The sequence below is a fragment of the Salvia splendens genome, chromosome 6, assembly GCF_004379255.2.
Source record: "Salvia splendens isolate huo1 chromosome 6, SspV2, whole genome shotgun sequence".
Classification (NCBI taxonomy): Eukaryota; Viridiplantae; Streptophyta; class Magnoliopsida; order Lamiales; family Lamiaceae; genus Salvia; species Salvia splendens.
In genome coordinates, this window is record NC_056037.1 from 31,763,829 (window position 1) to 31,776,374 (window position 12,546).

The following is a 12,546-nucleotide window of genomic DNA, read 5'->3' on the forward strand; positions in this document are numbered from 1 at the left end:
CCAGTAAAAAGAAAGTAGGGAAAATAAGGCTAATTAGCCAGGGAACATCTCCAAAATGTTGGGAAAGATAAAATCATACATGGGAGGTTGTTACCAAGTTTTGTCCCCAAGTTCACATGATCGCATCATGTTTTCACTTGTACTTCTTGAACTTAGGCCCCCCCTTAGGATTGTCACCGATATACACTATAATCCCCTAGCCCCATTATAAACCAATGAAAGGCCTTAAGGAAATGTTCTGTGACACCCGATCTTAAGGTATCAATGGAATGGTAAAATGAAGAGTGAATGATCCTAACATCCCTGGTGAAGAATGAGCGATCGAGTGAATCCAACAGATAGGGAAAACTAAGGCTATCTTGACGAACTGACAACTTCACTAGGTAAAAGAAGGGAGAGGGAAGAATCTGAGGCTGTAGATACTTGGATTGACCTTAAACTTGTGGGGATGGCTGCAAGGAAAAAAATACTAGTTTATGCACTTATGTGTTACGTTTCTCTTTGTCTTGTGTGTGTTTGTGTCTGTTTTCTGTTCTGTATCTGTTTCTGTGTCTAGGTCTAGGAGTTTGTGTTTTGTTTTTCTTTTCTTAGGGTCGGTTAAAAGGGGAAACATGCATTGAAACTTGCCTTATTTCTTTTTCTTGTCTTTCATACTTGAGGACAAGTATGATTTAAGTGTAAGCTGTTTGATAAGACTCGTTTCATGCATCTATTTTGGGTCTAAATTATGTGTTTTCCATGGTGCTAACGTGTAATTATAAGTCCAGGTGCGTGAATATTCTGTCGGACCTAGGAACGTGTTCTATTTTCCAGGGCAGAGGAAATAGGAGCAAAAAGTGAAGAAAATGAGCAGAATCCTCAAGGGCATAAACGTCAAACCGCAAAGACCGATTGCCTTAGGGATTGGAGCCGTGCCTATAAATACGAGGAAGAATATCAAAGAAAGAGTCTGGGCTGGGAGAGAGAAAAAAACCTTAGTTAGTTTCGACTCTCTACATATTTTCACTCACTTAGCTCTCGTTTGGTTCTTTGATGGGGAATTCTGAGTAGTGGTGTAGTTTCGGTGTCTTTGAAAGTGTAACACCACTCCGATAAGGGGCGAAGAAACAATTTACTTTTCCGCACGTACTATCTTTCGCCGATTTCCTTGCTGGAAATTCGGCGACTGTTTTGTGACTCATTTCGCAGTTCTTATGGTTAACCTAGCTCTATTTTCTGTTTTCGTTTCGAATATGATGCTTACTATTTTACTGAATTGGATACTTTTCGCAATTGAATGTTCATTTGAAGTTGAGATCGGAGAGATCTGAGTGGATTTGTTGGTTGTTGGTTTGAATCAGAGTTGGAAGTTATGGATCTGAGTTTTGTTGGTGTTGAATCTGATAGATCTAGTGTAGATTTCCTTTTTAATGTTTAAATCTGAGTACATACTTTTAGATCTGCATGTTATTGTTGATTTGCTTGACCTGGTAGATTAGATCCGGTGATATTTAGCTTAATCGTTTTGTTTAACGTTCGATTTGAAGTATGCTCTGTTTCTATGCTCTGTTTCGTTCTATTTTGTGTTCGTTTGCTGAAGAAGATGAAGTCGATTGGAAGTTATAGTCGAGTTTGCTTTAGTTTGTTAGTTGCAGCTTTCTGTCAGTAGCCAGTTAGGGAAATATGTTTTGTCGTTTACTTTTGCATGCCTTGTGTCTAGCTATTTTAGGGAACTTATTTGCTAGATCCAAGAAATTTGGTGAATGATCTAAAGTTAAATTCAGTTTCGAATCATGCATGCATTTATATTTCACGCATTTTCCATTCTCTGGATCCGGTAGATAGAATAGATTAGGTTTAATTTCCCAGGTCTAGTAGTTAAAACTCAACCTTCTCTTTGCGTGGCAGCAACCAACTCCTCCAAAGTTCTCTTAATGTATTCTAACCCTTCCATTCTCGTGGATTCGATCCCGACTTCCCTATACTAGCCAATATTATAGAGGGTTGAGGTTTTGAAGCGGGGTTGATGTGACAACGACTGAATTCTGAAAGTGCATGATCTCCTAGACCCTGTGATCTAGCGAATCCTCTGGACATTGGAGTTTACTTTTGCAAATACGTAGCATTCTTACGCCAGCAGCACACACAGTGATCACCGCCGCTTCATAGCTTAGTTGTTGCGTTTCTTTAGTTAAATCATCCTTTCTATTACCCATGCATGCATACGCTCTCTTTCTGTTCTTAGGTCCAGTAGATGGAGTAATATGATTATGATTTCCTAAGTCTAGTAGTTTAATTTCTCAACCCACCTCCCAAAACATCTTGAATGCAGTTTCGTAGCACATCCGTCCTCGTAGGATCGATCCTTTACTTCCCTATACTAGCCAATAGTATAGTGGGTTGAGGTTTTGAAGCGGAAAAAGCGTATCCAACGATCATTTCTGATAGATTCATGATCTCTTAGACCATATGATCTAGTGAATCCTCTGGACCTTCTGAATTGAGAAACATCAATTGCACTCGCTCTTTTTAGCTACTTCAAAAATCTAACAGGACTAAGTTTACAGTTCATTAGAATCTTTGTTGCAGATAAAGTCTCTCAACGACTAATATTGCAAAAGAATGTTTGTAGAATGTTGACGATCGCTTCACAACTGCATATAACTCTCTTGCGGAAAAACTTATGAAGGATCTCATAAGCATGCAATATGATGGTTCTCAGACTATGTACGAGGATGTGATGGACATAAATAACATCTCTTCTAAGCTGGAAAAGTTAGGATTATAGGTGGATGAGGATTTTCTTGTCCAATTCATCCTAACTTCCTTACCTCCTCAATATGGATCATTCCAAATTGATTCACTATAAAAGATAAGTGGACTCTTAATGAATTGGGAAATGTGTTGGTCTAGGAGGAGCAAAAACTGAAGGAACATAGAATGAGTGCGTCTCATGCTCATATTGCAACCTAAGGAGCGTCTAAAGGATAATATTCATTCGAATTTATCATTCTTATGGCATAAAGGAACCGGATCATATTTCCAGTGAAAGAATTGAGAGGCTTATGAAGGATAATATTCATTCGAATTTAAACTTTAAGGAGCTCAGTGCTTCTTGTGGCATTTTTCTTGTTGTGTTTAGTTTGTTTAAACTTTTTGGCGTTATGAATTTATTTATTGCAAAAAAATCTCAAGCAGCAGAAACAGTTGAACATTTTATGACTGGGGTTGAAAGGCAATTAAATAGAAAGGTGAAAATTATTCGACCTAATAGAGGTGGTGAATTTATGGTCGCGCCACTAAAATAAGTCAATTACCTGGACCGTTTGCCAAATACTTAGAAACGCATGGCATTTGTCCTTAATACACTATGCCAAATACGCCTCAGCAGAATGATGTTGCTGAGAAACGAAACCGAACTCTCATAGAAATGGTTAGAAATATGATAATTCTACCTTACCCATATCGTTTTGAATTTATGCTCTTATAACCGCTATTTATGTATTAAACCTGGTTTCTAGTAAGGTTGTACCAAAGACTCCCTTATGAACTTTGGACAGGTAGAAAACCCAAGTGGCAACACCTTCATGTTTGGGGTTGTCCAGCGGAAACTAGAGTATACTTTTCGCAAGAAAAGAAATTGGATGTTAGACAATTAGTGGTTACTTTATGAGTTATCAGAAAAATCCAAAGGGTATATGTTTTATTGTCATTGAACATAGGTGTGGAAGAAGCATCTACAGAAGTGCCATTAAGGCTTTTTCAACGAAAACGAAGGTTGACCATTTCTGATGACTATGTGATATATCTCTGAGAATCTAAATTCTATATACGTATACATAACGATCCAGTTTCATTTTCACTACTCATTAAGCACAATAATTCTAATATATGGATTGATGCCATGATAGAAGAGTTGAAATCTATGGATTATAATGAAGTCTGGGACCTTGTCGCATTGTCTGATGGACACAAGTGCATTGGGTGAAAATGGGTCTTCAAGACCAAATTTTACATGAACGGTTTAATCGAACGATTTAAAGCCGGACTTGTTGCCAAAGGTAACACTCAGAAAGATGATGTTGATTATGAAGAGACCTTCTATCCTATATCAAATAAAGACTCACTTATAATATTTTGCCACTTGTAGCCCATTTTGACTTGGAACTATGATAAAGCCTATTTCATGCATTGGTTTAGAGGGTAAAATGTAGGCTACTTGATCAGTTTATCGCGCAAAGCGAGTGTTAATTGTGCATGAATGCCGCTTGACCAAGGACAGCAAGGCCAAACTGATCATATTGGCGCAGAAGACGAAAAATGCCTAAATAGTGTGGGTTGATCAAGTTGATCTGCAAGCAGTTAGTCGGGGACCACTACATTGCATAAGAGGACACGTATAGCCGATGCGCTGGAAAGCGATCCTCAATCGTTTATCAAGGACCACTGCGAAATAGAAATGGGACACGTATAAGCTGACTCGACGGATGAGACGTGTAATTCCAGCAAGGACTAAGATTCTCTGCCAAAGTTGTTATCACAGCTGGAAGTTGTTATGAAGAGTCTATAAATAGAGGACGCATCGCCATAGAGGGGGAGCTTGGATCCTTTTATCTTCTTTTTAGTTCCGTTTTTTTAGTTTTATTTCTTTTTCATTTTAGGAGTTACGTTTCAGTTTCGTTTAGAGAGTTAGTAATGGTTAGCTAGAGAGTAAGAAGGAGTGCGACAGAAGGGAGCGCGATAGAGAAACCCAAATCTGTTCGGCGCTGTTTCAGTTTCCGACCAATGACCTTTTGGATTTATCGCTTTCTTACATTTCAGATCTAGTCACTTAGTTAAGTTCTGTGTCTGTTATGTAGTTGAAAAATCGTTCTTGTTTTGTATTCTTCACTTTCCAAGTTCTGTTCTGAATACTGTTTCGAATCAAAGTTATTTGTTTTCGGAAATCTCGTCGACTGTTCTAGCTCAGTTTCAGTTTTAATTTCCCAGATCCAATGTTTAAACTTGCATAATGATTGAATGGCAAAGTATTTCATAGATTCGTAGTATGCTTAAGTAGTTAAGTCATTTATTTCAGTTTGTCGCTTACCTGATCAGTTCACTGTTTCCAGCATGGTATGTCACTTGATCAAGAAGATAGTTTACATTCTGCCAAGCTTAATCCAGTAGTTTAAAAAAATAACTCCCAACTTAAAGCGTGGCCGCAGCCAAAACCCTGTTCACTAAACACACACTCAACGCACCAGCTTTTATATGGGTTCGACCCCGTACTTGCCGCTTACTGTTTAAAGTAGGTTGCATGTTAGGGAGTTATAAATAGTTTTGAAAGAGAGAGGGGTACCTTGATCAAGTCGCAACGACAATTGCAAACTGATCCACTCGATCGGTTATATTTTTATATTACTTGATCGATTACTCGCAATCCTTCTGCCCTTTCCAAATGGCGCTGTTGTTGGGGATGCATGGTGTTATTACAAAGATGTGTTTAATGCATAGGTGTAAATAGTTTTATTTCTTTTTTTTAATCTGTTTTTCTTTCATTTCATGAGAAGGTACCACCGCGGAGGACACTAGAATCAACCGCTCATTTACAGAAATACAAACGCTCAGTGGCGAATCCAGGAGGCCGGTGTAGTAAGCACTCGCTATAGAGCCGCGTTAGCAGCAGCCGCATCATCATCTACTGCTGAGCAACTGACCAGTGAGGAGGAAGGAGAGCTGTCCATGCCACCTAAACAGGACGAACCACGAGGAAGCAGAAACACAGATGGCCGTCGTAGACAACGATTGGGGAATTGGCTCCCTACACGCCCATGATGAGAAGGAGCCCACTCATGCCATCGCAGTTACCCAGAAATACGGACAATCGCAATCAAATCGGGGGTGCTCGCGGTGTTGTTAAATTTCTACGGACTCTCGAAGGAATGCCCTTATGCCTTTTTGGAGGAATTTTACAGATATTGTGACATTCAACCAGTACCAGCTGGATCCACGTCAGAAGATTACATGCTCAAGGCGATACCCTTCGTTTTGAAGGGTGATGTAGGAATCTGGTTGTCAAGGCTGCCAGAAAGCTCGATTAGAACCTAGGTCGAGTTCTGCATGCTCTTCCTGGACCGCTTCTTCCCAACATCAAAGATAAGTGCCCTGAAGAGAGAAATTACAGAGGCGAGGCAGGAGTACGATGAGCCTCTTGGGCAGTATTGGGACAGATTCCAGGGACTGCTGCAAGCGTGTCCTAATCACAAAATGGGAGAGCGGGAGGTCTATTCAACCTTTTATGGTGGGTTGACGGTGGACAGCAAGAATGATCTCAACCTAGCTGCCGAAGGGGATTTCTCCAAAACCCCATTCAACCAAGCAAAAAGCATTCTGGAGAGATTGATCGAAGCAAAGAGATCATATGAGACATCTCGAGGCCAGTACAGAAGAGGAGCGGTGCACGCAGCAGAAGCAAGAAGCGACGAGAAGTTTGAGGCTCGATTTGAGCAAATGGAGAAGAAGCTGCTAGAAGCAGTAGAAAAGACCAGAGTGCCTCCACCTCCAGCTCCTAAAGAAAAGACATATGTGCCACCACCTCCGGAGGAACACCATTATTACTACTGCGAGTTTCCTCCTGAAGCAGAAGCTCCGAATCAAGTAAACGCTGTCAGCCATTGAAACCTGGATGGCAACTGGGTCCAAGGGAAACCGAGGGATGCTCCATGGAAAGATCATCCAAATTTCAAGTGGAATGATCAGAGCCCAAGACAACCACCTCAACCATCTACACAACAGACACAACCCTCCGAAGGGCAGCCCAATTGGCCTATTCGAATTCAAGAAAGACCGAACACTGGAGGAAACAGAGGGCAGAGTGGTCAAGGAAACTGGTCAGGCGGACCCCATGGTAACTGGTCCAGCGGAAGTCAACCCAACTGGTCAGGAAGACAACAAGAAGGGAACTGGGGATATAGACATCAAGGCCCCCAGTCAAGCAACTCCGGGAGACAACCAAACAACCAGGTGGTGAGCTATATTCCGCCACATCAAAGAGGAAACCAACAACACCAAGGGAACCAACCATACCATCAGCCCCAGTATCAATCTGAGCACTATGGGCAGTTGGACTATCCTCAGCCCAGCCACGGTAGAGGACCTTCAAATCAGAGATATAACAGGCACGCCAATGAAGGTCCAGGAGAGGTTAATGGCTCCGCACCATCCAAATGATGCGATGCACGAAATCCAGGAGGCACAGAAGGAATATAGGGCAGCTCTGGACATGCTTACAAAGAACTTTCTCAAGTTGCCATGTCACTAGGGGAACTGAGAGGGAATGAAGGAAAGATCCCTGCTACGGTGCAGCCTACTGGGCGAGAGAACATCAACGAGGTCTCTCTGAGGTCAGGAAAGGTATATCAAAGCCCCCTTCCACTTGTAAGTACCCCAGTATTTACATCTGGACAGAGCCGCAAAGAAGGAGCAGAGTCCAGTTCCCTTGATCAAGCCGCCGGAGGAAGAGATAAGGGAAAAGCGAAAGTATGCGGCGAGACCTCAGGAGAAGGTCAAGGCGAAGAAACTGAGAAGGCCAAGCCCTACCCCTACCGCGGCATGATTACAAGGATGAGAGATGCCACGATTGATGTGGCCAGTTTATTCAAGGACGTGGAAGTCAAAGTGCCACTCCTGACGGCATTGAAGATGCCCCCAATCAGTAAATTTGTTAAAGACTACCTGGCAGGAAAGGTCACTGAAGAAGGAAGGATGGTTATAGAGGAGAATGTCTCTGTTGTGATCCAGCGGAGTGACATCCCATCGAACAAGACCGACCCAGGGATGTTCACTCCCAATCTCAATTGGAGACATTCAAGTGGTGCACCCAATGTGCGATCTAGGTGCTTCTATCAATGTACTGCCATATTCTATATACAAGAAGCTGGGAGAGGCTAAGCTTGTCGACACTGACATCATGATACAGCTAGCCGACAGGTCTTGCATTCACCCCGAGGGAATTCTTGAAGATGTTATAGTAAAGGTGAACAATTTCCTATACCCAGCCGACTTCTTCGTCATCAAAATGACAGAGCCAACAGCGAATGAGTCCAGTGGAGTCCTATTGGGAAGACCGTTCCTGTCTACAGCCAGCACAATAATCGACGTCTACAATGGGACGATTAGTCTGGACTTCAATGGAGAACATTTCACTTTCAACATTGACGAAGCGATGAAAAGGCCGAGGGACAGTGAGAACGTGCACTCGGTGGACATAACCGAGCCTCTGGTGCAAGAGTATCTAGAAGAAGAGTTCCTACAGAGACTATTCACAGACTCCGCAACAGACGAATAGATTGAGAAAGAAGTCGCTGACTGGTACGAGGCTATGAAAGTTGGCGAGATGGATGATCAAGCCATCGCGAAAGCAGTAATGGACTTCTGTGAGCGACTACGGCCAGCTGGGTCAAGCGGGATCGCTTAACTATCAAGCATCGAGAAGCTGCCTGATCAAAGCACTCCACTGAGAAGAGAAGCAGACGAGAATCCTTTGCCGACTGAAGTACCCATGCCCGCAAAAGAATTGAAGCCGCTTCCAACGCATTTGAAGTACGCCTACCTGGGAGAGAATGAAACGCTGCTAGTAATCATCAACAAACAGCTGACCCAGAGGCAGGAAGAGCAATTGCTGGGGGTGCTGAGGTGCAATCAGAAGGCAATCGGGTGGAAATTGACGGACTTGGTGGGAATTATCCCAGATGTATGCATCCACCACATCCGGTTAGAGAAAGGAGCAAAGCCCCACCGTGATCAGCAGCGCAAACTCAACCCTAATATGAGAGAGGAAGTGCTCAAGGAGATAGTCAAGCTGGTCTCCATCGGAATTATTTACTTCATTCCGGATAGCAACTGGGTCAGTCCAGTTCACATGGTGCCAAAAAAGGGTGGAATCCAAGTGGTAAAAAATGAGAAAAACGAGCTGATTCCAACGAGGCCCGTTACTGGATGGAGAATGTGCATAGACTTTATAAAGCTGAATGCTGCCACTAAGAAGGATCATTTCCCGCTGCCGTTTATTGACCAAATGCACGAGAGATTAGCCGGGAAGCAATACTTCAGCTTCCTTGACGGGTATACCAGCTACTTCCAAATTGCTGTGAACCCAGATGATCAAGAGAAGACCACATTCACATGCCCCTTCGGCACCTACGCTTTTAGAAGAATGCCGTTCGGACTCTGCAATGCCCCAGGTACCTGGATAAGGCCTATATCATGCATCGGTTTAGGGGTAAAATGTATGCTACTTGATCAGTTTATCGCGCAAAGCGAGTGTTAATTGTGCAGGAATGCTGCTTGACCAAGGGCAACAAGGACAAACTGATCAAGCTGGCACAGAAGGTGAAAAAGGCCAAAAATTGGGTGGGTTGATCAAGGTGGTGATCAAGCAGTTAGCCGGGGACCACTACATTGCAGAAGAGGACACGTATAGCCGATGCGCTGGAAAGCGATCCTCAATCGGTTATCAAGGACAATTGTGAAACAGAAAGGGGACACGTATAAGCTGACTCGACGGATAAAACGCGCAATTCCAGCAAGGACTAAGATTCTCTGCCAAAGTTGTTATCACAGCTGGAAGTTGTTATGAAGAGTCTATAAATAGAGGATGCATCGCCATAGAGGGGGAGCTTGGTTCCTTTTATCTTCTTTTTAGTTCCGTTTTTTTAGTTTTCTTTCTTTTACAATTTAGGAGTTACGTTCCAGTTTCGTTTAGAGAGTTAGTAATGGTTAGCTAGAGAGTAAGAAGGAGTGCGACAGAAGGGAGCGCGATAGAAAAACCCAGATCTATTCGGCGCAGTTTCAGTTTACGACCAAGGACCTTTTGAATTTATCACTTTCTTACATTTCAGATCTAATCACTTTTTTAAATTCCGTGTCTGTTACGTTGTTGAAAAATCGTTCTTGTTTTGTATTCTGCACTTTCCATGTTCTGTTCTGAATACTGTTTCGAATCAAAGCTATTTGTTTTCGGAAATCTCGTCGACTGTTCTAGCTCAGTTTTGAGTTTTAATTTCCCAGATCCAATGTTTGAACTTGCATAATGATTGAATGGCAAAGTATTTCGTAGATTCGTAGCATGGTTACGTAGTTAAGTCATTTATTTCAGTTTGTCGCTTACCTGATCAGTTCACTGTTTCCAGCATGATATGTCACTTGATCAAGAAGATAGTTTACATTCTGCCTAGCTTAATCCAGTAGTTTAAAAAAATAACTCTCAACTTAAAGCGTGGCCGCAGCCAAAACCCTTTTCACTAAACGCACACTCAACGCACCAACTTTTATGTGAGATCGACCCCGTACTTGCCGTTTACTGTTTAAATTAGGTTGCATGTTAGGGAGTTATAAATAGTTTTGAAAGAGAGAAGGGCGCCTTGATCAAGTCGCAACGACAATTGCAAACTGATCCACACGATCGTTTATATTTTTATATTACTTGATCGACTACTCGCAATCCTTCTGCCCTTTCCAAACTACATTAAATGGATGTGAAAACTGCTTTTCTGAATGGTGATTTGGAAAAATAAGTCTAATGAAATAACCTAAAGGCTTCATTAAGAAAGAGAATGAAAATTTAGTCTGCAAACTTAAGAAACCAATTTATGGACTGAAACAGGCTTCTCGACAATGGTATTTTAATTACATGACACTTTTACTGCTTTTGGTTTTAAAGAAAACACTGTTGATCGGTTCATATACCTCAAGGTTAGTGGGAACAAGTTCATATTTTTGTTCTGTATGTTGATGATATATTTCTTGCTAGTAGTGACATTGGATTACTACATGACACTAAATTTATCTCTCTAAAATTCCAACGTAAGAGATATGTGTGAGACATCCTACGTCACAGGGATAGAAATAGCTCCTAATCAATCCCGTGGACTTTTGGATTGTCTCATAAAAACTACATAGATCGAATTTTAGAGAGATACGGGATGAGTGCATGTTCTCCAAGTGTTGTTCCAATTCATAAAGGTGACAAATTCAGTTTGAATCAATGTCCAAAAACTGAATTAGAACGTAACGAGATGAAAAATATTTTTATACATCTATCGTGGGAAGATTGATGTATGCTCAAGTCTGTGCTAGACTAGACATAAGCTTTGCGCGCGTAATGTAAGGTTGTTACCAAAGTAACCCTGACATTGAACAATGAAGAGCTGTAAAGATGATAATGAGATACTTAAAGGGAACAAAAGATTTTATGCTCACATTTTGGAAATCTGATCAATTAAAAGTGATTAGATTCAGATTATGCTTGATGTGTTGACTTTAGAAAATCGACTTTTGATTACATTATTCTTATGGCCGGAGGAGCCATATCATGGAAAAGTGTAAATCAAAGTTCTAATTCAACATCCACTATTAAAGCTGAATTTATGGCTTGCTTTGAAGCATTAATGATTGCAAAATTTTATTTCAGGCCTTGGTATTGTCTCCCAATATCCATGTCCTTGAAATTGTATTGTGATAATATTGAAATCATATATTTATGTAAGTATGACAAGTATTCAAGGAGCTAAACACATGGAATTAAAGTTTCTTTTCGTGAAAGATGACGTTTAGGAACAAAGAATATCTATATAATATATAAGCACACAGCTTATGGTTGCTGATCCATTGACTACGCGTTACAGCCTAAGACATTTATGGAATAAGTTAACAGAATTGGTCTTGAGTATGGAAACGTCTAATCTTTATGTTTCCATGTTGGTTCAGACACTCAAGTTATGGATATTTTGAATTCAATAAAGTTGTTTCTACTTTTCTTGCATAAACTTTTTATTGATATGCATATATACGTTTTTAGTATTATTGCAGGAGGTCTTGAAATAAGACAATTATGGACGTTGTGTCACTTATAGATTATATTAGTGCAGCTATTGGTGATGTGGTATATAGAAGGAACTATGTTGACTGAATGACATACGCCCGCTATGACCCACATCAGTAGTCTCACTAATATAATGCTTATGTTTGCCAATGATGAAAGTATTTATAAAGTCCAATATTATGCGTGCCTTATGTTTATTATATCTATTTTACCGTGGCTCTGTCAAGTGTGACAAGTGGGAGAATCGAAAACTTTGTGTCCCACATATTCGCCAAGTGGGAGAATGTATATTTTATGTCTCACATATGTGATATGTCACATATATGACATGTGATAGAATGACATACGCCCGCTATGACCCACATCAGTAGTCTCACTAATATAATGCTTATGTTTGCCAATGATGAAAGTATTTATAAAGTCCAATATTATGCGTGCCTTATGTTTATTATGCCTATTTTACCGTGGCTCTGTCAAGTGTGACAAGTGGGAGAATCGAAAACTTTGTGTCCCACATATTCGCCAAGTGGGAGAATGTATATTTTATGTCTAACATATGTGACATGTGATAGAATTCTAAACAGAATTGGATTTTTAATATAATACATTAATTTGGTATAAGATATATTTTCCCTAATTAATTAGCTTTCAATTAATTATTGTATTAATTGGAATGAAAAGGGACGATCAATTAGCTATAATAC

General features: G+C 40.8%; 1 protein-coding gene across 1 annotated transcript; it reads left to right on the plus strand.

Annotated features, from left to right (window-relative positions):
* Positions 1 to 7,272: 7,272 nt before the first annotated feature.
* LOC121809119 lies at positions 7,273 to 8,308 on the plus strand. The gene is made up of 2 exons (XM_042209662.1): positions 7,273 to 7,845; positions 7,898 to 8,308. The coding sequence occupies exons 1-2, from the start codon at positions 7,273 to 7,275 to the stop codon at positions 8,306 to 8,308; spliced, it is 984 nt and encodes a 327-aa protein (XP_042065596.1).
* The last annotated feature ends 4,238 nt before the right edge of the window (positions 8,309 to 12,546 follow it).

What these genes read in the sequence shown, in the direction of transcription:
- LOC121809119 (XM_042209662.1), top strand. Translation starts at nt 7,273, where the DNA reads ATGTCACTAGGGGAACTGAGAGGGAATGAAGGAAAGATCCCTGCTACG. An exon ending in ATTCAAGTGGTGCACCCAAT is followed by an intron (nt 7,846 to 7,897) that starts GTGCGATCTAGG and finishes ATATACAAGAAG; the next exon opens with CTGGGAGAGGCTAAGCTTGT.